We start from the raw sequence: 27940 nt of genomic DNA, 5'->3' as shown, positions 1-27940 counted from the left end.
TTCCGCATTGAACTGCGAATCTTCACCACCTACTTCATAGAAATAATTTGACCTTCATGTGCAACTTTTGCCTTCAGTTTTTAAGGACATCAAACTTGAAGCTCTTTGAATGACATCAATGTAACATGTTTCTACATTATTCACTGCATGTGCACTACTTAATTTCTAAATGCCACTGCTACCATATAATGACTTATAGCTATCAGAACTTTGTAACAAATGATACGCAAGTTTTAAGAATCTTCAGCATCCAGACTAATCAACTTGAATCATCCTTCAAGAGCAGTTAAGTGCCTTATTTCAATGCATTTTATGCATAATTTTAAACTTTTATCACCATAGCGACTATTTTTCAACTTCTAACTTCTAGCGTCAAACCACAATCTTTTATAGCATATGTACATTGTTTATGGACCATTTGATATGCTGTCCAATTTGTGTTATTGGCTGATGACCACCTTGACCTTAGGTCGAAACTAGTACCAAATACATGTTTCATTTGTAATGTAAACTGCATTGCAAAAAATTTTGTATTGAAAAGGTTGAACTGTCAAAGTAAAACTTTTAATTAACTCTAGCATGTCAGTGTGTGTTCAACATCAGACATCATATATACTGTACATTTCACTATTGAGATTTACTTCATTACCTGAGGTCCTAACCCTACTTAAAGACATCATATTATGACAAGAAGATCACAACCATAATTTTTGTTTTATATGTATTTTAATGTTATAATTATTCCTGCGGGGAGCCTCCGTGGCTCAGGCGGCAGTGCGTCGGCTTCTCATCGCTGGATACCATGGTTCAAATACCGGTCACTCCATGTGAGATTTGTGCTGGACAAAGCAGAGGCGGGACAGGTTTTTCTCCGGGTACTCCAGTTTTCCCTGCTATCTTTCATTCCAGCAACACTCTCCATTCTCATTTCATAGCATTTATCAGTCATTCATAAATCACTTTAGGAGTGGCAACCCCATTGTACTAATAGCCTATATATATGGTTCATTTGTTACATCCCTGACTAGAAAACAGGTTGTAGGTTTTCATTCGGTTATTCCTACAACATTGTCTTGTATACATATGTTTTAGTTAGCACATAACCTGTTTAATCTTATTTTGGCTGAAGATGGCCACTAAGTGGCTGAAACTAGTCCCAAGACTGATGTAATATTATTTACTTGATATATTGTATTGAAAAGGTGCACCCTCTTGTAAATTTATTTCTGTTTGGACATGCGCACATATCACAGTCAGATTGCAAAATTTAATTTTAATTCTCGATGTGCACATCCTACCGTTTATTGGTTCAGAGTTTGGAATTACTATACTACTACTAAACATCATAAAATCTCCTGAGTCCATTGTGCTCTTTCCAGCTAATCTCCTGTATTGCTGTTATTCCTATTTTATACATTCTAAGCTGGTCTTTCAAGTTGCTGAATGCACCCACTCTTCCCGAACTCAGTACATTCCATGTAGCCATTCTTAGTTCATTTTTCCTTATTTGTTGCATGGTTGTCATCATAGAGGCAGTCCAGTTTTCATCTGTGTTCGACATTTTCGTGACTATCAAATTTTTTCATTTTATGGCCGGGCAGTCTTCTCTGCACACAACCAACAGGGGGTTGCCTCTTTCCAGCCTGTAGGATGGTAGGATGGCTGCCTGTTCTGTCGGGGGCAGTCCTTTAGCTGCTTTTTTTTTTTTTTTTTCCAACTAAAAGGTAGTAGGTTGTGACTAGTGGTTCCTCCGCTCTTTCCGCCATTGAGGAATAAGCAAACGCCCTCCTCCACCTCCAAAGCCGTTGACCAACCTTGCCTACTTTTAACGTTGCTAATAGCCATCGCTTTCATTCTAGGAATATTCAACTATGGCACAACTTCTCTACTTGTGTGTACTTACAGTCAAATATTCCGCCTGCCTCATAACCTCTTAACTAAGAATTATCAACAACACATCACGCCAGCATAAAAAGAGCTTGATCATAGAATTTTTAATGGAACTATTACATTTGTTCAACTATTTTATCTTCCTTTCAGCAGGACAAAAGAAGCATTTGAGCTTCAGCATTTAAAGAACATTCTTTGAATTTTATTATGTATTTTAACTTCATATACTTGACAACCTGAATCATATTTTAATGTGTATTTGTAACCTTGTCTATTTTAGTCATCTTACAAGTATTTTTGGCTGATGAGCAAAAAGGAGGACGAATCATGCCCCGACATTTGTTAGTGTCGCCCTAATTAAACATAGTTTTTAAGTATTGTAAATTTGGAACCTTTGTCTGTACCTTTAAAAAGCACCTAGTCTAATGTGTGTATTTTTAGCGACAGGTATTTTATTTCACTCAAGTCTTCCGGCAAGCTCGTTAGGACCCCACTTTCCGCCACCTGAAACGCGACATGTGGGAGTATCACCTCTCCCCCTGCTATGACAAAGTAGAAGGTCCGAAAAGCAATGAATCAGCAGCAATAACAATAACAACTGCAACAACAAAAACAAGTATAAAACAAAATAACCATGAAATAACCTCGGGCATGACGAATGCTGTATCACGTGATAAGTTCCGCACTAAGAGTTAGACCATGGTTGTTTGCTTTGGTCATTTTGTTCCTTTCGTACAGCCTGCTGTTGCATAAATGGCGGGAAGCATAAAAGGTTACAAATGTGAATTTGTTGATTGTAATGTATATTGTGAGCATTGAAAATCAAAGGCGACCAATAAAAATGTTTTTTGAACAACTAAACAACTTTGAATATGGGAACATTGTTAAGGAGAAAGCCATACTTTACACTGTCGACTTATAAGTAGTGGAATATAAGCGAGGTAACACTGAATTTATTAGCGTGTCTCGGGGAAATAATGCTTGAGGCAGATCATTTCTGACTAAATATTGAAATAATTACTGACAAGTTGTTACAAATTTTATTTTTTATTTATTTATTATTTTATTTTATTATTTATTTTTTAAAATATTTTTCCTAGCTTTGTTGAGGCTTCTTTCACACAGTTTCTTAAACCTCACTATCATTCACGTTACCAGTTTCTACATGCAAATATGTGGAACTGTTGGTCAAAGATGTCGCAAAACCCTAATATTTATATACAGTTGTTGACAACAGAGAAATTTCTGCTCACTTTTTATATACAGGACAATTAATCATCATCATCATCATCATCCACTTCCCTAATCAAGCTCCCACTGGGTAGAGATTAGTGTTGTGCAAAACACGCTCTATGCTTGGTTCATATTTGGCGAGTATGGCTATGACCGAACGTTGCTTCTCACAGGCGAGGCGAGCTATGTTCGTTCGAACTTGCCCCTTCATACTCGCTCCTTCACGTGCTGTCTCAGGCTCAGGTAGAAGTGCTCGCTTTCCCTCGTTCTTGTTTAGCCGTACTCTGCTGTTTGTCTCATGCACCTTTATCTATCGAAACATTCGCTTTTGCCTCAGTGGTGGACTTTTGACTGAGCATGTAACTGTCAATAGTTAAACTCGTATTTTTAGACTGTGATTCTACAATATACTGAACTCGGGCGGCCTCGTATATATAGGTAAGCAATACTGGAAAATAATGTAGTAAATATCGCTCCTGTCGGAGAAATTGTTAATGAATTTCACGTGCTGCCACATGTATTCCTCCTGGCTAGCATACTTTACTGCTTTCATACGGAAACTAAATACACATTATTAATGCATAAGCTATATATTTCTCTACTAACTATACCAAAGACATTTTATGTCAACTGTTCAAGTTAAGTCATTATAACACATAAAGTTAAAAATAAACCTAAACAGTAATTAAATTCCTCCTTGTTCAAGGTTTTCTATGGCTAGTGCACAAACTCTAGCTCCAAACTGGGAATTAATTGCAAATGAATTATTTATTCTTCTGATTGTTATGAATGAATAACAAGTCATTGACTTGGTCTAGGTCTACTTGACTCCTACGACTCGTTAAAAGCATTCGAGCTTTACTAAAGTTTCTTTCGCTACTTGCACTGGTTGCTGGGATGCAAAACGTACGTCTGGCAATTATTGACAGAGTAGGCAGACTGGTTTCGCGTTCCTTCCACCATCGCAGTAGGTCGTCATCATCTTCACGAGCATTCATATTGCAATACATCCCTACTTCGTCGCCAGGAGCTGAGCTGTCGCTTATCCATTCACTGAATTTGTTCTTTTTCTTGATGGACATTGTAATAAAATCACTTAAGTAATTACACACAGCAAATTATTTTACGAACCTGATATATCAGATGTTATACAGATACATCTGACTTCGTCCATTACGTGTTTACTTTTATCTTCTTCTAACATTTTTAGGTAATGAAACGGAGGCCTTAGAAATGCGGCTGTTTTGTGTACAGTTGAGACCTGTACCTTTCCATTTAATAGGTTGTGAGCTCTGATTTTTATTTTACAGATTTCCTGAAAGTAAAATCAAGGTTCAATATAATATTAATGTAATTAAGTGACAGAAAATGAAGAAGTCAATCATTAACAAATAGCTCACTGTCTGAGTCACTGACTGAGCAGTGCTGCCGCAGTTTATGGGACGACAAGAGTACTAAGTGAATTGTTGGTGCTGTGTCATGTTCCAGATCATCGGTTGCTTCTTTGAATGTTTTTTCCTATTTTGCTTTACGTCTCACCGACACAGATAGGTCTTATGGTGACGATGGGACGGGAAAGGCCTAGGAATGAGAAGGGAGCGGCCGTCTCCTTAATTAAGGAATAGCCCCAGCATTTCCTTGTGTGAAAATGGGAAACCACGGAAAACCATCTTCAGGGCTGCCGACAGTGGGATTTGAACCCACTATCTTCCGGATGCGAGCTCACAGCTTTGAATGGTTTAAGGAAAGCTACCATGTCTTCTGCAACCTAATAAATGAAGCCATCTAAATTTTGGAAGGCATTATGATTTTGCAACAGCGCAACAATTTGTTCATACTGCTCAAAACCAGACTGTAACATCGTATAGAGACTATTCCACCTTGGCATTACTTCTTGCTGTACCGTTGTTTGAAGCTGGGCAGCAAGACCACTATTTTTCAGATACCTCACTACTGCCTTTGCGGCGTTGATTGTGTTTGCAGATACTGGAGCATCTTCCACAAGAAATCTCGTTTCATCGAATACGTGCGCAAGTGCTGTATTTATGCAGTGAACATCACAAGGCAGACGTCTATGTTCTTCAAAAGCTTTCTTTATGTTTGAACCCTGATCTGTTACAAAAAAGATGTCTTCTTCTTTTGTGAACTTCCTCAATTATACTTGCACTCGCTTTCTTTGTATTTGGAAATTTTGTAGTAAAAAAAACACATTACTGATCAGCTTCCACTCTCTGTCTATATGCTGCGTAGTCAGCGTCAGATATGGGTTTGGTTGTATTGGTCAGTCCACTTATCAACAGTAGCCGAGCAACATTTGTCGTGCATAGCAAAAATAATCAGCGGCATTCTTTCGCTTCGTATTTCATCTGCCTTTGCTTGGACGTTTCTACTGATGGTGGAAGGATGCGGTAACATATCAACACTATCTACTTTTCCAAAATTAGCACCGTTATTAATCAGTTCTTGCCGTAATTATTTGAAGACTTCTCCGACAACAGTGTTAAACGGTCGGAAATCTTTGACACACATGAAAACACACGCGCCAGTTATGGTTTGCTTTGTAATGCCGGGCAATACTTGGCGAGAAAAGTCAGCATTAAATTTGCAAATGTGTTTTTTTAAATGAGTTGTACCGGACTTATATGTTAACAGTGCATTGCACATTTCACAGGAAACGTACCCTGTCTGCTGACTATCTGCAGTGACCACAAGCAGGAACTTCTTCCAAACATAAGAACTGAGACCATCTCTCTTCATTAGTTTATATTTACTGCTTTGAATTTTAGCCATAACGCTGTCCGTCAATTCACGTGGCGTGGTGAACTTCAGCTCAAAACTAACAGGTAACTCAACCATTCCTTCACCCTTTTATACCTCCAAATTCCCGGGCTTTGCTCTATGTAAATAAGGGATTTCGTATATCTGAAAAAACCACATTGCTTGCTATGTTAGTAAAGCAAGCAAGGCCATCCTCCCTAGTCAGCAAGCTTCGCTTCAAACATGCCTGTCAAACGAATTGGAGCAAACTCGGGCATTTTAGCTTACAGGCTCCACTCACGCGTGATACTGGTTGCATATGCAGCAAGGCACATGATGTTCTGCCTTGGTTACCCGTCTCAAGTTCGAACAATGCATGACACTAGTAGGGATGTGTATGGCACTTTTACATCTTCTTCTGTCTGACCACCATTGTTCCTCCTTAACTCTGTTCCAATCCAAGTTTCTTCTAATTGTACTATTCTTGATTGCTTTCAATTACCTTAGTCTGTGTCTCTCTCTTGCCCTCCACTCATTGCTCCGACAAGCTTCTCTGTACAATGAATCAATAACAGTAAATTTCCACTTTTTAGAAACTTATATTTGCATTAAGCAAATCAATCAGTCATATACAGTACATGTTTCATTCCATTTGGAACATCTTTAGCTGTATTCTTAAGAACATAAGAAGATAAATACTTTGTAATTTCACCTAAGTGTTGTAATACAGCTCAAGATGTCCCAAATATAATGAAACATATACTGTATATGATTGGTTGATTTGCTTAATGCAATTATAAGTATCAAAAAGGTGGAAATTTGCTGTTGTTGATTCATTGTAAATAGGATTTGATATGGGAAATGAAGCTGATTTCTTGCAAGCTTCTCTGTTGCAACAGTCATTTTCGCTGCTGTTCGACACATGAAGTCTGGCAAATCAGCACAACCAGTCACGGGTACACCCGTCATAGTTAGCTTACACAGTAGATCTTGTTCGCTACATAACCTTGCTCCGCCAACTGATACCGTGGCTCAAGAAGAAGTAACGTTACAAGCCATACTACAGGCTATCCAGCAGATCAAAGATCAACAGGAAACACTTCGTCAAGACGTCCAGCAACTCCGACAGCACGATGAGGACGATGGGCATTCTCAGGTATCGCAGGAGCTTGATAACGCACCGGAGGTCCTTTAGCCGCAAGTTCATCCTGCATACGACTGGCGGGCCCTTGCACCCACTTTCTACAGCAAGGTGCTTCCTATGCCCGATACTGCCCGCGTCATCTGGCTTGCCGAAGCATTGAAGGCGTTAGTTCCGGCTACTCCAAAAGGTCGCATCCAACATGAGGTCCATGCCATCCTATGGGCCCTTTCCATTTGCCCGCATATGGACCATGGCCAAAGGGAATATTTCATGATTCGTGCATCATTATTATACTGCGCCCTTACTAAGAGCTGGCAGTATTCATTGCAGCTTGATTCCATGGTAGCGGATGATGTCCTTCCCCTGCCGCCGGGATTCCAGTTCCAGCAGCCCACCCGAGCGCCCGCGGTCAGCCGCAGCACGTCTCGGCGTGGCAGGGACCGCGGCATTCGTGGAGCTCAAGGGGCACATGCCACAGCAGTCACTAAGGGAGTGCGGTCGCCTAGACCCTGCCAGCAGCCATAACATCGCCTACTCTCCAGGACATTTTAGTGATTGGCCATTGTCTATATTTCTCTTCATCATTGGATTGTCTGCCTTAATTGTCTTTCTAGCTAAAGTTTTATTTCGCAGTCATTGATAACGTGCTTGACTCTTGTATATGTTTTGACTTTCTATGTATTTCATATGTTCTTGTTATGATTCTGGAGTAGTGGCTGTCTCTGTATGTATGTATGTATGTATGTATGTATGTATGTATGTATGTATGTATGTATGTATGTATGTATGTATGTATGTATGTATGTATTTGAATAAAGCACGAGAGAGGTTCCCCCGACTGGGGTGTCGGTCATTCGGAGCGGGATAGTGGTTCCCCTCCTTATCCAGGCGACTGGCTCCTTCCTTGGGGGGGGGCTGCTTGCTGAGCCACCGCCGCTCTCGCCAGTGCTCTTTGGGGTACATGCGCCCCTGGCTTACCTATATAAGCTCAGGATTTCGTGGCCTGGCGAGTAGTCTGGTGGTGGTTGGGGAGGACAGCCATGTGGGTCTCCATCATCTGCTTTGGCATCCTTCCCTCTTCCATCCTCTTAACATGTCCTAACCCTCTCAGTTTATTCCCTCTCCATTCTGCCTAAAAGCTTTGCCATTCCGATTTACTTTGTGATGTCCTCATTTCTAACTCAGTCCTTTATTATCTTTCCTATCATACTTCTTAAAAATTTCATCTCTCTGGCCTGGATTTTATTCTCCTCTCTTTTTGTATATATCTCTATTGGGCAGTAGTACATCTTATACATCACTTCTTTACACTTCATTGGTATTACCTTCCTTCACACCTGGTTTCTCACACACTAATAGAATGCAGTTCCCTGTTCAATAATTTTACTGATCTCCATGTCCAGCCCTTCATCCTGCATCATTTCACATCCCAAGCACTTGGAGTTCTGCACTTTTCAAGGTTTTGTTCCTTTATATTTATAATTCCTTTCCCTTTCTCCTCAAGTAAACACCATTGTCTTACTCTTTTCCATGTTGATTTCATACCATGATTTTTAATAATTTCACTCAGTGTGTCAAGTTGCCCTTGTACTTCCTCTCTGTTTGCTCCCCACACGACAATATCATTTGCAAACAGCAATGTCTTTAACTTCCCCTCCCCATATTTCATGTTTGTCTCCTTAGCAATTTTGTCCTTAACCATTATGAATAACACTTCTTGTTGGAGTCCAGTTTCATTCCAAAACCACTCTGTTCTCCCCACATATGTCTGGACACTGCTGCAACAATTTTGGTACATTGCATGCTCATATTCCATCATTTGTTTCCCTAATAATTTCTGTTGCATTACTTTCCATACCTTAGCTCTGGGTACACTAATGTAAATGTTTTCTAAATCAAGGAGTTTTCTTAAGAAGGAAGTCATCCTTTCCAGTGTCGACTTAGTTAAATGTAACTTAGGCTTTTCAGTCTGTCAAACACAGAAATTCAAAATATAATATATTACACGATGACATACCTCCAAAAGTACACACTGTTAAACAAATAATTACGTGTTTCATTCTACAAGACCATTCTCACAGTCCAGACACAGTTGCGGAAGGTAACGGATGACATACTGGAAAATATCCTAATTTACTAAAGTGACTGTAGAGATACATTCATCTTTAAAAAAAAAAAAAAAAGATTTCATAACATCACCAGTTCATGATCATTGACTAGTTTATGCAATGTAAACAATATTTGTATGTATATGCACATGGTTTAAAGTGATATGATAGAATCTGAGGATGTTCTTGTAGAACGAAATATGTCATTCTTTGTTTAATAGTATGTATTTGTAAAGGTATGTTATAGTGTTATACATAGTACAGTCATTAAGTTCTGAGACTGACCGCATGATGGCGCTGTGGTGCACTATAGTGCATAGGTGGCGCCATGTTATGATACCATGCCAGTTAGTCTCTCGTCCCTGCAAGAGACAGTTGAGAGCATGCACTGGAAGCAGACGTACGGTCGTTGTTGTGACGGTGATTTGAATGCGCCCGTCAGACCTTGACATGTCACAGTTTGAGCAACAGGCAAACATAAAGTTCTGCCAGAAATTAGGCAAAACCGCTGCCGAAACGTTTGAAATGATGCGGCAGGTTTGCGGTGAGGACGCATTTAGTTGCAGTGTTGTGTTTAGATGTCACTGGCGTTTTGTGCAAGAACGGGTTAGTTTGGAAGATGATGTGCGTACTGGTCAGCCACAAACAGTTATAACGGAACGCCAGATCCAAGATGTTGCAACGTTGGTGCGTACTAACCTCACCCAATTGGTAGACGATCTCGCAGCAACAATAGGGGTCAGCCATGGTACTTGCCACAAAATTCTGTTGGATGACCTCAACATGTCTCTCAACACTATAGGTCTTTTCTGCTCTGAGGGCGAGCGGCCTACATGCTATCAGGAGAAGCGGGGAGCATGGGGCTGATCAGTCCAGCATGACGCGAGAGGCCATTAAGGGAAAGAGATAGAGGCCACTACTATTACGTTGCCAGGAGTGCCCACGCGCATGGTAAAGTTGTGTTGAAATCCACATAACTATGAAATACAGAGCTTCGTTTGTTGTAGTTAGAGTATGGCCTATAGATAAGTTTTATTATTTTCATTTATTTATTTATTTTTATTATTTTATTATATCTTCGATGTTGTATGATACGAGTTAATTAATAGTGTACACGAGTGCACTGACAACCGACTTCAGTCAAAAGTACAGAGTTACAAAACACATTTTCTTGCTTATTTTCTTACTTTACCTTACCTTATTCCAGCTGAATTATCCGTGTTACAGCACTCCGACACTCGTCATCGTCACCAGAGCTGTCACCGGAAAAATCCTCGTCACTCGACTCCTCACTGTGGCTGTTGTCTTGCAGATTTGAGATGATATCATCCATGACTATCCAATACCACATCCCTTTTGTAATCGTCCTCTTGAAATGTTTCAGCATGTGACACACAAGCTTTCCACTCCTGCTCAGTTACTTTATCCAGTTCCTCTTCCATTAAAGATTGGACGTCAACTAGTTCGAACGTTTTGTTCCTTTTCCGTACAGCAGTTTTAACATTTCCCCAAACCAGCTCCATGGGGTTTTATTGACAGTGATAGGGTGGTATGTGAACAACGGTGTGACCCCTTCTGTCACCAAGTGTATCAGTTTCGTACATATTTGTCTTTGGCTTGACTAGTTTCACAAGACACAACAGTTCGACTCTGGTGCGATTGCTGTCATGAGGAATATTCCTAGCAGATAACCACGATATAATATCAGCTTTTAGTGTGTTCGCTGTAGGGATTCGTTCTAGCTGTACCAAATGGTAGCTGGCATTGTCCATTACAATCACTGTGCCTTTGATGTTCCTTTCATCAAGAGCATCTAAAAATTTCAAAAATCACTCGTTAAAAACCATAGCATTCATATCAGTGTGGTAGTTATCACTGGTTGATTTCACCTTTGGCCTGAAAATCAATTTACATTCCAGTAGGAAACCAGTGTGACTGGAACCTACGTGACAAACAATAATTCGTCCACTTTACCCCACAGGAACTTTTAAACCTCCTGTACCTGCTTTATCTTGCCAGATTTTCGTTGGAGGGTAACTCTGGTGAATAAAATATATGGGGCAAGGGGGCCTTAATCCTCAGAAGATGCATTTTTCTCAAAAGCGTTACTCTGGCTGTTAATATATTGGCTCTCCCCATTAAATATTGGCTCTCCCCATTAAAACTCTTCTCCTGTCGTTGCTTTTGTACCTCATAGACTTTAGTATCCTCCACATTGAAGTAACTCCCCATTTAAATTTTATATCTCTGTCTATACCATCATGTAATTTGTTCAGTGTCAGGTATTCACCCTTTACATAATAACTGAGGAGAGTTCTTCTTATTACATCTTTATGGAATCCATTGATTGCCTTTGTTATACAGATCTTTTTGATTCGTTTGCACAGTGATTGAAATAAGATGGAACCAGATGACTGGGTACTTACTGTCTTTACCTTCCTTTACTACACGCTGAACGGTTCGCGTACTAACTTGACAAGCTTCCGACACACTCTGCTCCACTCACTCACTAAAGGGCCATTATTTTCTGCTTCCTTTTGAAAATAATCATGAACATTGCTGATCATTTTTTCTAGCCTGGCTCTTTATCTCCTACCGGACAAGTTGACCGTGTGGTTAGGAGCGCGCAGCTGAGAGACGCATCCGGGAGATAGTGGGCTCGAACCCCACTGTCGGCAGCCCTGAAGATGGTTTTCGGTGGTTTCCCATTTTCACACCAGGCAAATGCTGGGGCTGTACCTTAATTAAGGCCACGGCTGCTTCCTTCCCATTCCTAGGCCTTTCCTGTCCTATCGTCGCCATAAGACCTATCTGTGTCGGTGCGACGTAAAACAAATAGCGAAAAAAAAAAATCTTTATCTCCTTTGTCTTCCCCATTGTAAGATATTTAGTGCAGTTATTACATACAACAACATACAACAACGCAAATAGAAACAATGGAATAGAAACAAACTAATGTCACATCACATGCACGAACACACTAATCGTGGATGCAGTAAAAGATTCGGCAAGAATTCAATCAATCAATACTGATCTGCATTTAGTGCAGTCACCTAGGTGGCAGCTTCCCTATCAGTTCTTTCCTTGACTTTTCTTAAATGATTTCAAAGAAATTGGAAATTCATTGAACATCTCCCTTGGTAAGTTATTCCAATCCTTAACTCCCCTTCCTATAAATAAATATTTGCCCCAATTTGTCCTCCTGAATTCCAACTTTATCTTCATAGTGTGATCTTTCCTACTTTTAAAGACAGCATTCAAACTTATTCGTCTACTCATAAAACAAGAATAATCCTAAAACAAACTTGTCAAACAAGCTCTTTGTAATACCCACACGCGCACTGTAAAACTACTCGGCAACACAGTAGTTCGTAGAGCAAAGTGAACGCGGCTAATTCCCCGGGCGATTGAGTTGTTCTCAATGCCACCGCTAGGCGATCTTTCATCTGATTGGGCAGTGATATACTGCCCGCACCCCACTTCCCCTGACAGCATGTAGGCCACCCATCATCAGAGCAGAAAGACCTATGATCAGAGAGAAAAGAATGGAAGGGATCTGCCACTTCAAAAATGAAAATATCAGCCAAAGAAAGACAAGGGGCACAAAGGGTGTAAAAATAAAACACTCCCTAGGCCTCCGTATGTAATACCATCAAGGTCGGAAAAGAAAGACTATTGACCAAGGGAGGTCAGATAGGATAGATTAAAGTGAGGGGCATGGCATAAGTAAGTGGAAGACTGGGTGAGTTGGCCATGCAGTTAGGGGCGCGCAGCTGTTAGCTTGCACCCAGGGGATAGTGGGTTCAAACCCCAGTCGGCAACCTTGAAGATGGTTTTCCATTGTTTACCATTTTCACACCAGGCAGATGCTGGGGTTATACCTTTATTAAGGCCACGGCCGCTTCCTTTCCATTCCTAGGCTTTTCCTACCTGATCATCGCCGTAAGGCCTATCTGTGTTGGTGAGACGTAAAGCAAATTGTTTAAAAAAAAAAAAGGAAAAATGGAAGCAATGCTAGGACTCGGATAAGGTCCTCGGGGTCCCCTCGCCCCTGGGGTCCTGTTTAATCACCTCTTGCGATAGGCAGGGGATACGATGGGTATTATTCTGCTGCCCCCACCCTGTGGGGAATAAAATCAAAAACATTATTTATTCGCATATCTTCTTTCCCCCTTCTTAAATATAGGTATTATTACTCTTTTACTCCTGCATTTGGTACTTTTTTTTTTTTTTAATAAGTTTTGTCGGCACTTGTGGTATTTAAATGAAGAGATCTGTATGATGTCACTATTTGATAACACTTTATCAATGACTCAAAAACATGTATGGTTAGAAATCTGAAGCGGGAAACCTTAGGAAAGAAAGGAGGTACACCGTTCTACCTGGTGCAGTTACAAAACATTTGGGTAAGTTTTAATGTAGTTTATTGCATAAATTTAAATTTAGCCGTTTTGTGTGAGCTATATTAACAGATTACATTTTAAATCTTTGACACAGGAAAGGGGATTGATAAGTTTCAGTCAAGTGTTTGGAATTGTTGGTGAAGAAGTTAAACATAGATTCATATTTCATAAATATGAATCCTGCTTTTTGGCATGAAAACATTTCCTACTTCAATGCCAAAGAGACTACGAAAAACCTTAGTGTTAAATGATACGGCAGAGAAAAGAGTGAAGTTAATGCAAGATTTCTATAGACTCTTAACAGCTAATGAAGAACAAAGAGAATTCATTTTGCGATGTGTGCAGGATCACTAGAGACAGTGCTGTGATTGTAGAAAAGGCACATTGAAAAGAAAATTATGCTAAAATGTGTGTTGATTTTTGGTTTAACACATTTTGTATCATTCTATTATATAATAAAACATTATCTAAGTATAATGAAATATATTTTACCTTGGAGCTGGCATCAGACAGCCTCCTTAACCCAGTCCATGTGATGTCAGAAAAGATCTGTGTCTACTGTACATGGATAAATCCTGTCAAGCGCGCCCACACCACGGGGATGGGGAACGATACTGTAGTCAAAGCTACGGTAGCGGCTAAGTTCTGGTAAGGACCCAGTCCCATGGGGTATAATATGGGTCCCATGCACAGGGATACGTGTGTAGACTTTAATGGCAGTAAAGGTGTAAAATGAAAGTTTTCAATACAGCTGAACTGGCATAGGAGACAACCCCACACCAGGCAAATGCTGGGGCTGTACCTTAATTAAGGCCACGGCCGCTTCCTTCCCACTCCTAGATCTTTCCTATCCCATCGTCACCATAAGACCTATCTGTGTCGGTGCGACGTCAAGCAGCTAGCCCCCCCCCCCAAAAAAAGAGAGGTAAACTGTCCATCTGTGGATAGTACAGAAGGAACCCACTGCCTTGTGGGAAGAGGAGGGATCCTCAAAGCCTATTGGAATAACCCCTAAAAGAAAATCCTCTGATGCGTTAGGCTTAGCAGGTCAGCAGAAGTGTGTTATAATGTTTTGCTTTCATTCAAAGAATGAGCCATGGATGGAAGAAATGGAAAACTGAACCAAATTTAAGCTAAACTCCATGTATCCTTGAAACAAATGACAACTCTCCATAGTTTGAAGCTAATCCTAGTAATACAGGAAATAATATCAATGAAAGACAAAATACTGGGACTGGACTCAAACACAAACCGAGAATAGGAGCTCTAAATGTGATAACTCTGATAGGCAAGAATGAAGAGATTGTAGATACGATGGAAAGAAGTAAGATTTATATACGGGTATTGAGCGAGACAAAATGGAAAGAGACAAATTCAAAATTATTAAGAGAGGGTTACAGACTATACTAGCATGGAAATAGATAGGAAGCACAAAATGGAGTGGGTTTTGTACTCCACAAAGATATCTCAGATATTACCTTTGTAAATTATAGAATAATGATAGCCAGAGTAAAGTTACGGAAGAATAGTCGTACAATAATCTAAGTGTATGCCCCTCAGCAAGAATGCAGTGATAATTAGAAAACAGAATTCCTGCATGATTTGGAAGATTAAATACAAGAAGACAGTGTTATGATAATTGGGGATCTAAATGCCCAAGTTGCGGCCAATAGATCTGGGTACGAGTTGGTGATGGGACCTTTTGGATATGGAACAAGAAATGTAGAGGGTGAACATATTCTAAATTTGTGTGTAAGGAACAATCTTTTAATGAAGAAAAACATTCTTCAAAATACGGGATAGCCATAAGATGTGGCTGGGATGGGAAATCAAAGACTGTTCTTGATCATGTAATAACTGGTAAATTAATTGGAGAAAAAGTGAGGAATACGAAAGTTATCCCAGTTGAAACTTGGATAACGACCACAGGCCTTTAGTGGTGGATGTAAATTGCATACTTAAAGCTACATCTGCAGTAAAGAGTTTGCCAAAGATTAAAGAATGGAAACTGAAAAATGAAGAAATCAAGAAGGATTTTCAAAATTTGATAGCAACTAAGTTGCCAAAGTATGAGACAGGTAGTGTTGATGAAGAGTGGAATTATCATTATTTATTTATTTTCCTTAAATTGTACATGTAAAATTGGTGGTAGATGGAGAAAGGGCAAGCCCCACGGACATTGAAGTGCCTCCATCCCCACATGTATGTGTTCATAAACTGTACTGAATATTTCCATATATGTAGACAATTTTAAATGTACATATTTACACTCCAAACACTGTGTCCTTAGAATAATAATTATCTTATTACCTAGCCACTCATACCCCTGTATACACACTCATTCACAACCACTCCCACACGCTCACGCATACATATTCGCCCACATTCAGCTGTACTTGGACCCATCTTTCTTGAAATTCTAATTTATACAAGTTATATACATCACATATGGGTTTCTATTTACATGTATATTTTCTTAACTTTGCGGAGGAAGTGAGGCAGAGGAAACTGTTTTACCTCAGATGGTAGAAGATTCCAGATACGAGCAGACCTTGCATAAAATTTATTTAAATATGGGGTTGTTCTGGAGGGGGAAGGGACAAAAGTAACTCCTTGGGCTGTCTTAACAGAGTGGTAACTAAGCTTCAGGCAGTGGAAAGGGGAGAGGTGTGTGTTGTCTGTCAGGGGTTTCTTAAGGATGGCTACGTCTATTTGTTTACATAACGAGTTTACTGGTGGCAATGACCTGGATGTGTTTGTTAATTAAACATTCTGCTCGTCGCTGGACACCCTCTAGTTTCCTCATATTTTCTGTTGTTGTTGGGTGCCAGGAAGGAAGAACATATAGTAGTGTAGTAATTGATGATGATTATGTACTTGAATAATAGAACAGGGATGGTGTATTAATGTGTTTAATTAACACTCCAAGTATCGTGGGGACGAAAGTAAAAACATGAATAATAATCAGAGAGAATAAAGATAATATTAGAAGCACAGAACATCAATATATAAAAGTCTTCGAAACATAAACAAATTTCAAGGAGTTTATAAAACTTATATGAGTTTATACACATATATTAATACTAGAGGCCACCACACACTCCCTCCGCAGTGACAGCATCCATGTATTTTCGAGGGAAGGTGACCCTTCAACCTGATCTGGTGATCCGTTGTGCGGGTGTATTGGGTTGAGTGCTGCCTGTCTTCTTCTGAAGGTTGACAGTTTTTGGAATGGAACTCGACGGAATGTCCACAGTAGTTTCTCCAGATATGTCTTCCTTGCTGTCCGATGATTGGTCTGCCAGAAGGAAGGCAGGTTTCAATCTGTCAATGCTAATAGTTTGTTTCAGTGTTGGCATTTCCACCTCGAAGTGTTTGTCACTGCGAGACAGGACTGGATACGGCCCATCATACGGTGATTGAAGAGGTGTTCTGACAGCATCATGTTGAACGAAAATGAACTTGCTCGTCATCAGCCGTGGGTGAACAAAGATCTTTTTGTGGTCGTGATGTTCTGTTGGGACTGGTCTTAGGTTCCTTAACTGTTCCTTCAATTTGAAAACGAAGGTTGGGATGTCAGTTACTAATTTCTGTTCGTTGAGAAATGCTCCTGGTAGCCTAATTGTTAAGCCGTAAGTCATTTCCACTGGCGAGGTATTGACTTGTGGAATTATGTAGGAATGAAGTCCTAACAAGACCAGAGGAAGCTTCAAAACCCAATCATCAGACATCTGTGCCTTCAAAGCAGATTTTAATTGACGGTGCCAGCGTTCAATTTTTCCATTTGCTGTCGGATGATATGCTGTCGTTTTAATGTGGACGATGCCCAGTGTGCTTGTAAGGCATTTGAAAAGTTGGCATTCAGACTGCCTTCCGCGGTCAGTAGTTATGATATGAGGCACGCCAAAACGAGATATCCATGTTGAGACTATGGCAAATGAAACTGCTTCTGCTGTGATGTCGGCTAATGGAACTGCTTCTGGCCATCGGGAGAAATGATCAATAATTGTTAGTAAATAGCGATATCCTTGTGATGGAGGTAGTGGTCCAACTACGTCCACGTTAATGTGACTGAATCTTGCTGTCGTTGGAGGATACTGTCCCACTGCACTATTAGTATGTCTCCAGACTTTACTTCGTTGGCAAGGAATACATGCTGATGTCCAGGTCTTTACGTCCTTTTTTAGTGATGGCCAAATGAAGTGCTTTTTTACTAAAGTAATGGTTGCTTGAATCCCAGGGTGGGCTAGATTGTGTAACGAGTTGAAAATTGCTTGTCGTAGTTGTTGAGGTACATATGGGCGAATCATCTTCAGTCATGTCGCAAACGAGTTCTTTACCGTTGGGCAACATTCTTGTTCGAAGTGCAAGTGACGTATTCTTAATGTGTGGAAGTTCTTCGTCACATTGTTGGCTTTCTGCTATTTCTTCCATTGGTAACAGTTGGAGGTATAGTGATTGAAGCCATTCGTGAACAAACATCAGCTGCGATGTTCTCCTTTCCAGTAGTGTAACGTATGTCTGTGGTGAACTGTCCGATGAAACTAATGTGTCGGATCTGACGTGGAGAAGCTTTGTCTGAACGTTGCTTGAACATGAAAGTGAGTGGCTTGTGTTCGGTGTAAATCGGAAAATCACGTCCTTCAAGCATGTACTGAAAGTGCTTCACAGCTGAGTAGGCAGCGAGGAGTTCTCTGTCGTAGGTTGAGTAATTCCTCTCTGCATTTGTCAGTTTCTTGGAGAAGAATGCTAATGGTTGCAGATTATTGTCTTTGATTTGTTGCAATGATGCACCAATAGCATAATCTGAAGCATCTACCATTAAAATTAGACGTAAATTTGAAGATGGATGAGCTAGAAGTGCTGAATCGGCCAAGCTATTTTTTAGGTCATTAAAGGCTTGTCGAAGATTTTCTGTCCAATTAAATTTTTCTGTTGTCATTTTTCTTAGTCCCTTGGAGAAGGTTCAAAAGCTCTGCTCGTTTACTGGCTGAATTTGGTAGTGCTCTTCGGTAAAAGTTAATGAGGCCAAGAAACCGGCGCAGTTCTTTTACTGTTGTGGGTAGCGGATAGTCAACAATGGTTTGTACTCGCTTGTCGATATATCTTTGAAACGTTTGAGCCGCATTACGGAGTCCAAATGGGGTGCACAAAAATTCGAACAAACCAAATGGAGTTATCACTGCTGTCTTAGGTACATCATCCGGATGTACAGGGATGTGATGGTAAGCTCTGATCAGATCTATTTTTTAAAATATTCGTTTTCCATGTAGTTGGCTGTTAAAATCTTGAAGGTTAGGAATAGGATACCTGTCAGGCTTGGTGATGTTGTTGAGAGCGCGGTAGTCTCCGCAAGGTCTCCTGGATCCGTCTTTCTGGGGAACTAAGTGGAGGGGACTTGCCCAGGCACTCTTTGATGGCTAGCAGATTTTCATATCGATCATTTGTTGGAACTCTGCTTTAGCTGCTTTGAGTTTATCTGGTGGTAGTCGTCGTGCCTTTGCTGCTACAGGATGTCAAAATGGACATTTTCATGGAGCAAGTTGGGAAATTTCTTTAGAATGTCAGCATGTTTTTGATCTGGTGGCATTACATAAACTGTTTCTATGTCTGAGACTTTAATCAATGTGCCAGGTGTCTCTGCTGATGTTAATGGGTCAATGAGTCACCTGTTCTTTAGATCTACGATAAGGTTGTAATGGTGAATGAAGTCGGCTCCAATAATCGGTGATTGCACATCTGCAATTACGAATTTCCATGTGAAATTGCGCCGTAAACCCAAACTGAGTACTAGTAGACGCTCTCCGTAAATGTTAATACCAGTGCCGTTTGCTGCATAAAGTTTACGATCTGTCTTTTTTGGGCGATCACTATCCGAAGACGGAATCACAGAAATATCAGCTCCGGTATCGACCAGGAAACTACTTCCGCTACTTCTGTCCGTGAGAAATAGGCGGCGTGAAAAATGACTCCGATCACCTGCTGCCGCTAGTGTGGAGCGTTTTAGTTTGATTGCATGTTAGAATTCTGAGCAGAAGGTGGTTGATATGAGCATGGGCTCTGACATTTCTTTGCCCTGCTGCGATATTTAAAATGATACCAACATAGTGCTCCATTAGGATTAATAGAATGGGCTGATGGGGACCTGTCTCGTGACCTTCTTGGCGAGGATCGAGATGATCGTGAGCTACTTCTTGAAGAACGTGACGTTTTCAATTCATTGATTTTCAGTGTTAATTCAGCGATCTGCATTTCTAGTCTTGAGATACGATTGTTACTGACATAATTTATTTTATCAACTGCAATGGTGGATGGTGCCTGTGCGGTTTGAGCACAAACATTTAATCCCGGTTGTGAAATTTCAACAATTTCGTCAGCCATAATGGCTATGGTGTCCAGATTATCTTTACTCGTAGCTAATATAGAACGTGCGGTAACAGGAAGCCTCTGCATAAATATGGTTTTCAAGAAATCGTCCTTGACTTGCGTACCGGCTAAAGTTCGCATCTCACACAAGAGCTGAGTTGGCTTTCTATCACCTAATTCTAATTCTGTTAATAATTTTGTCACTTTCCTATTTTCTGACTCTTCAAATTCCTGAATTAGTCTTGCTTTAAGCTCTGTGAACGGAGTGGTAGATAATGGTCGAGATAAAAAGTCGGAAATTAATTCTACAATATCCGCTTCTAAGACGCAATAACGTGATTAAATTTCGTGGTTTTGTTAGTGATACCCAACATAGTAAACTGTGTTTCAACTTGAAGAAACCATACCTTTATTTTTTTCTTCCAGATGGGCGGAATTTTCACTGAAATGCGAGCAATACCCGCTTCGTTCCATACTGTTGTTGGCGGTGGATTTGTTTCGTTGCTGGCATCTGTCATTTTCACACTTGACTAACCACAAAATGTGTTCCGCGCCGTATTTTAATATCACGTCGGGAGTCACCAATGTAGTAATTGATGATGATTATGTACTTGAATAATAGAACAGGGATGGTGTATTAATGTGTTTAATTAATACTCCAAGTATCGTGGGGACGAAAGTAAAAACATGAATAATAATCAGAGAGAATAAAGATATTAGAAGCACAGAACATCAATATATAAAAGTCTTCAAAACATAAACAAAGTTCAAGGAGTTTATAAAACATATATGAGTTTATACACATATATTAATACTAGAGGCCGCCACAGTAGTATGGGCCGCACCAGGGAAATATAAGCCGTTCGCAGGGCTTTACTTTTTCTCCGGGGGACATCTACACCTCACTTCCTCCATGTGCTTATTCCATTTTAGATTGTCCATAATGTGAATACCAAGCAGTTTGATGGAGTTAGAAGTCGGTAGATGGATTCCTCATAGAGTAGGCTGGTTCTGGAGTGATTGTCTAGCTCTGCTTAGTCTTTTTTTTTTTGCTTACATCGCATCGACACAGGTAGGTCTTATGGCGACGATGGGATAGGAAAGGCCTAGGAATGGGAAGGAAGCGGCCGTGGCCTTAATTAAGGTACAGCCCCAGCATTTGCTTGGTGTGAAAATGGGAAAGCACGGAAAACCATCTTCAGGGCTGCCGACAGTGGGATTCGAATCCACTATCTCCCGGATGCAAGCTCACGCTGCGTGCTCCTAACCGCACAGCCAACTTGCCCGGTAGTCTTATATATTTACACTTCTTAATATTTGTATAACTTACATTTTATTTACCTCACACAACAGAGCTGTACTATCCAGATCTGATTGGAATTGTTCAATATCATCATTGTATTTCATGGCTCTGTAAATTACTGTGTTATCGGCATACTGCGCCATGGTTGAATTCACATAATCCGGTAAGTCGAGAGCATAAATTGTGTACAGGAGAGGCCGTATCACACTGCCCTGAATTACTCCAGAAGTAATTGTGGTTTGATCAGATTTGGCTACTCCGTAGACAAGACATTGCATTCGACCCACCAAAAATAACCTCAGCCATGCCAGCAGTTTACCCTGAATGCTGTAATTGTTAAGTTTTAAGAGGTGTCTTTAATATGACACCTGGTCAAAAGCTTTGTTCCATTCCTGAGTCACACAGTCTATTTTGAGATATCAGTCTGCTCCAGAGAGAACTGCCAGACATCAGTGACTTTTGTTAAAAGTGTTGTGCAGGATTTTCCTGGAATGAAGCTGTGCTGTTTTGAGTTTAACAGGTTTCTCTCCTTGGAAAAATCCAACATACATTTAACTACTAGACATTCCATACATTTACAGACCCTTGATGTTATCGAAACTGGGCAGTAATCGTGTACGTTTTCCTTATCTCCGTCTCCGAAATCCAGGACTACGTTGGCTTCTTTCCACTCCACAGGCACAGACCCTGTATTCATGGAGTAGTTGAAAGAGAGCCCAAAGAGAGGGTGCCAAGGTGGCTGCAAAATTCTTGAGAATTCTTGCTGGCACTTCGTCCGGCCCGGTCGCAGCATGTGGTCGTGTTTCAGAAGGCTCTCCTCGACTTTATTTGTTGAGAAATACAGGTTGGTTAGAGGGAAGAGAGGGGTAGATGTTGTCCTTGAATAGAGCATGTTCTCATCCTCAGTAGAGGCGGAGAAGTTATCTTTAAATTTCCTGTTGAATGTTTCTGCAATTTCTTATGTTGTGGAGACTGCCATACTGTTATGTTTAAATACAGATGCCACTCTGTTGCAACCTTTACTTCTGAGAAAAGCCCACAGTTCCTTGGAGTTGGTGTTGAGACTGTGAATATAAGAATCGTAGGAATCTCTAATAGACTGTTTAGCCTTATTCCTAGCCAGCCTGTATTTCTCCCACTCACAATCAGTCAGGTTTTTTTCCATTTCGGGTACTGGTGGTCCCTTCTTTGAATCTCTCTCACTATCTCCTTGGTAATCCATGGAGATTTCAGTCTGCTGGTTATATTTACTATAGGTGTGGTTTCTTCTACGCATTGGAAGAAAATTTTCTTCTAGTCTTGCCATATCTTGTTTATGTCAGTACTGCCAGTGAAATCTGAAGTGTGAACAGGTAGGCAGTTTGATAGGAAAGTGGATAGATCATTCCAGTTTGTTCAGGAAAAATTATAAGCTCTTCTGGTATCAAGTTCTGGTATCTCGTCTCTCAGGGTGTTCTGGTTTTTATGAACACGAGTGTATTTTAAACAATGCTAAAGTACGGTAATGACTTAACCTGACTTATGCATTCATTAGTAACCTTTGCATTTATAGTCCATCATTTCAGTTAACAATTATTGTCAACAAAGTACATGTTTTTGACATTAATCTTGGAGTTCCTGGAAAAAAAGTAATGTAATATGTAAGGGTTTTGCGTGGAAATTAAGTTATTTAGATGTCGTCCTAACCTTGAACAGTTGGCAGCTGCTCCCCCTACGGCGTCCACCATTTTGGTTTTGATATTATGGTTTGACATATTGTAGTTAGTCTTGGTCAGCATTACTTCTTGGATATTGTTGCAAAGTACTAGATTTTCTTCTTCAAAATATAAAGATATAAATTATTTTTCATGTCCGTTTAACAGTAGCACATAATTCTTGACTCCAGCATGTTCCTTTCTACAGGCTCTGTGAGATGCTCGTGACTTACCCTGATTTCTTCATCTGAGTGAAGTACGTAGGCATGGTGATCCCGTCTTATTAATACCAAGTGTCACAATATGGTATGTTATAAAGCTAATGTTCGTTGTTGCAGTATGTTGATTGCATTGTTGATTGTGTTATGCTGTATTCAGCATTAGGTGAATCGTAAACTTACAAGGGAACAACATGGGTTCGCCTTACAGTGTTGGTGAAAGACTAACAAGGATGGTGATAAAGTTGTTCATCTGTTTGTTGACAAATTTCCTCAAACTTGAGCACCATCCAGGTGAGCTATTTACAATCTAAATCAGCTCTTTGCATTGTATTTTGAAATCCTTGAAAATGATCTGCGTCAATAGTTGACTGAAGATTACTTCGACAAGTGAGTTGAGTTTCCTGAGTGGGTAGTAATAGGCAGCGGGGCTGAAGACAACTCTCCGAATCACATTCCTTCTACAGATGAAGCTTCCTTTAAACTAAACAGTTTTGTCAATTATCACAGCTGTGTACATTGCAGTAAGACAAATCCACACAAGGTACTTCAGCAAGAACTAAATGCTCCAGGCATAAATGTGTGAGCTGGCATATTGATTGGTTGGATTGTTGGTCAGCACATTTAGAATGGCACTGTAACTGGTGAATCGTACATGGAAATGTTACAACACATAATTTTACCTGACCCTAAATTGTCCTTTGAGAGCATAAACTTAATTTGGCAACACGATTGCACTCCATCACATTAAAGAGTGCTGGTAAGGAAATACATCAACAGGACTTTGATGAGTGGTTTGGTAGGCGTGGTACAACTGTCTCCCAAGGTCATGTGATCCAACACCATTAGACTTACCAATCTGGGGAATTTTTGAAAATAACTTTTTTACGATAGTCTACAAATTTTGAACATTCGAGAGCAATCATCGAAGAAGAGTGTGAAGCACTAAACATTAACAAAGATTTCTGTAAAAATTGTGGTAATTATGTAAAACAATGTTGTGAAAAAATATTGAACTAAATGGGAAGCATTTTGAGTAACTCTTGTAAAGTTTCAACAATTTAAATATTAGTGAAATTAACCAGGCGGCAATGGAGTCAAGGTCTGCATTCATGAGACGCGTGGGTTCGAACCCCAGCGTTGGCTGTCCTGAGAATGGTTTTCTTATTTCTCCCATTTTCACTTCCAGCTAAATGTCAGGACAGTTCCAATTCATAAGCCATAGCCGGTTCCTTTCACAACCTTATCCAGTCTCATTCACTGCCATTAATTTCATCATCATTAGCTCCTTGACTGTGGTTGGTGTCAGGAAGGGCATCCAGCTGTAAAAAAACCTTTTGGGAATCCCAATACTTTTATGTTTTGCTGCTGTTTCACAAGCATGAATATCCCATGTCTATATAGCAGGAAGTGTCTTGTTCTTGTAGCCTTGATGTGAAATGTTGTTGATATTTTAGATTACTAACAAAAAAATTTCACTTATCACTAATATTTTCCATTCACTAGCTCACACTAGCTTGAGGTATTAATTCAAACTGTTAATAGTACTGATGGATCTAAATCTTGTATCACTAGTTACAAACATGATACTTGGAGCTGTGGAATTGCATCACTTGATCTTCAGTTGCTGTGTTTTTCAGTGTCGCTGTACAAACTTCCTGAGCATGACCACACAATATTAGTAACAAGAACTGAAGTCAGAAATTAGAGTTACAACCAATTTAGAACATAGAGTATATGCTCTCTCATTCGTTGAAGTTAAACGTTGGAAGTAAAAGCATCTTTGAAAGGGGGGAAAAAAAAATTATTACTATTGTGAAGGTGTGACATGATACAAAAAAATTGGCATAGGCAAAAGACTGCTTAGATAAATGTTGCAATGAAATCATCACATGCTAATGTTTTTACTTGATATGATGTGAACCATTTTTATTTCTGTGTATTGTAAATGTATTAGCCTCTCAAAAGCAAGTGTAGGAAATACATTAAAGGAACACTTGCCTCTCATTTTCAGGTGGTCCAGTCCTATTTGTCTCTACTGCAAAGCTGCTCCAACCCGGAAACTCTTGAAGCTGCTGCTGGAGCTCTACAAAATCTTGCAGCTTGTTACTGGCAACCAAGTATCGAAATCAGAGCTGCTGTGCGGAAGGAAAAGGGGCTTCCAATTCTTGTGGAATTGTTGCGTATGGAGGTGGATCGTGTCGTTTGTGCTGTGGCTACTGCACTTCGAAATCTAGCAATTGATCAGCGCAACAAGGAACTGATAGGTATTATCAGTAAAAAAAAAAACCCTCCCCACCCGCTTAATCTATGATTTGTCTGACTGGCTGAATAATTTGTTGAGGTGGAAGCCATTATTTTGCATTGTTGACTCAAATAGATAGATAGATAATATATTTATCCTGGCAATGTTAGGGACAGCTGTCTCTGTTGTACACCTAACCAGTATCAAAATCTGGTTGATAACCAACTAATTATATATTATTGAAAAGTAACCTATCATAAACTATGTAGAACTATTGAACTCATTTATTTAGTGTATGGCTAGAGATACAGTGTCTGTCTTAGGTAGGAAGTACACTTCTGTATACTTGTATCTACACTGCTGTTTGTAGAAAGTGAAACACTCAGAAGCAATGGTCTGAAACACGCCAAAATCAGAGGACATGTAGACAGTGGAATCATGATAAGTGTTTCAAATTGCAGAGAGATGGCGTGCACATAGGCCCAGCAGTGCCCTTCTGTGTGTAACCGGTCCGGGCAGTTTTACGCAACGCTCAGTCAGTGCGGAGCCGTCATACGAAGTGGAAGCTTGTACATAAGTGCGACTATGTCTCGCTGACATCACAGAAGGGAATATCAGCATGTGAGTGCATTCGAACGGGGCAGAATGATAGGGCTCCAGGAGATGGGTCTGTCGTACCATGATATTGAGGCTCGTACAGGGTATGCTGCTTCAACGGTGAGGCGTATGTGGAACCAGTGGAAAGAAGAGGGCTTTACACAGCACCGACAGGGTACTGGACGACGCAATGTGACCACAGCGCGAGGTGACCGCCATCTTGTCCGCTTGGCCGTAACGGACAGAACAGCTTTGTCCACGGTGTTGGCTCGATGTTGAGGCACTGCAACGGGTGTGGGCATGTCTGCATCAACGGTTCGATGCCGTCTTCTGAGGGCCGGACTGGTGGCACGCATGCCATTGCGCCAGCTTCCATTGACCAGCAACGACCAACGCCATAGACTGCAATGGGCACGTGAACACCGACACTGGCATGCTGAGTGGTAAAATGTAGTGTTTTCGGACGAGTCCCGCTTCAATGTGGCCTACAGTGATGGTCGCATACGAGTTAGACGCCGCCGTGGTGAATGCCATCAGGCAGACTGTATTGTTGAGCGGCACAGCGGACAAACGCCAAGTGTGATGGTTTGGGGCGCAATTGCCTATAACATGCGATCTCGCCTCCTACGTCTTAAGGGCAATCTGAACAGCTACCGCTACATCAGGGAGGTTTGACAGCCCGAAGCATTGCCCCTCCTGCAGGCCATTCCAGGCGCCATATTCCAGCAGGACAATGCCCGGCCGCATGTGGCGAGGAATTTGCAAGCCTTCTTCGAAGAACGACGGATACCACTGCTTCCCTGGCCTGCCCGTTCACCGGATATGTCGCCCATTGAACATGTCTGGGATATGGTCGGTCGGCACCTTGTTCGTTCAGGTCCTCCTGCAGCCACTGTTGATGATTTATGGACGCGCCTACAAACCGTGTGGCAGAGTATTCCGCAGCAGCATATTCAGGTGCTCTTTGATTGCATGCCACGATGTCTAGTGGCTCTGATTGCAGCGCGTTGTGGCGCGACGCCGTACTGAATTTCCACGGTCACCGTACATGTACAGTTCTGTAATTGTAATCATTTGTGTCTTGTCATGTCCCTAATATGTGGAATAAATTGCGTTGTGATAACAGCTCTCATTCTTGGTGTTTCACTTTCTACAAACAGCAGTGTACATTTTAGATGTAGTCTATAATTTCTGAGGTCACGAGAGCAAAGTCACTAGCACTGCCATTATACTTCCTTGTCTTGCAATTGGCGATCATGTGCTGGATCGTCTGTTGTGTACTATTGAACAGTAACTACTTGTACATTAAAATTACAAAAGTCAAGAGGAAAGAGCACAATAATACAGAAAATGAGTAAATTTTTTTAAGATATACATAAACAATAAAGTTGTAAAAACAAAGCAGAGTTACTAAACAAAATAGAATTATCTGTGAAATATAACTCTTGTCCTGTGAGTTTCCACCCAAGTTGAGAAAGGTACGGGGGAAGGGAAAAGTAGACAGAAGGAAGAGGATTTATAAGGAACAAGGACGAGGAAGTAGGAGAGTGATTCAAATATATATACAGTTGTACTGTAAGGTATGACTTTGTTCCGTATCCGTGTCACTGGAAGAGTTGCGCGGATTGGCTATAAAGATTGTTTGGGATTTGTCAGGGTTGAGAGACAGTCCATGCTTTACTTCCCAGTTGTTTCCTGGCTTGAGATCTAAATTTAATTTCTCCGTTGTTTCTAAAATGTCATCCGGTCTACAACATGTTCAGTTGCACGTCGCCTGCGTATATGTGATGCCTGCTGTACTTACGAGATTTAGATAGATCATTGATATACTGTGAAAAAGGAAGAGGTGCTAGCTAATATAACTTGAGTTTTGTCAATATGCTAATTACACCACTTATATATATATAGAAAGACAGAAACAGTGGAAGGAAAACATCAGGAAAAATATGCTGACAGGTGAGTGTGTGAAGAGGGAGAAATAG

At 40.6% G+C, this 27940-nt stretch overlaps 1 protein-coding gene across 5 annotated transcripts in view; it reads left to right on the top strand.

Annotated features, from left to right (window-relative positions):
* The window catches only part of p120ctn (adherens junction protein p120), a 914089-nt gene that overhangs the window by 617133 nt on the left and 269016 nt on the right, over positions 1 to 27940 (top strand). For all 5 annotated transcript variants that reach the window (XM_067140690.2, XM_067140688.2, XM_067140689.2 and 2 more), the window contains one exon: positions 25131 to 25383. In XM_067140690.2, coding sequence (XP_066996791.2) covers positions 25131 to 25383 — 253 coding nt within the window. The remainder of the gene's footprint in view (positions 1 to 25130; positions 25384 to 27940) is intronic.

Source organism: Anabrus simplex, chromosome 2, assembly GCF_040414725.1.
Source record: "Anabrus simplex isolate iqAnaSimp1 chromosome 2, ASM4041472v1, whole genome shotgun sequence".
In the NCBI taxonomy this organism is placed as follows: Eukaryota; Metazoa; Arthropoda; class Insecta; order Orthoptera; family Tettigoniidae; genus Anabrus; species Anabrus simplex.
This window is presented reverse-complemented; position numbering and strand designations above follow the sequence as displayed.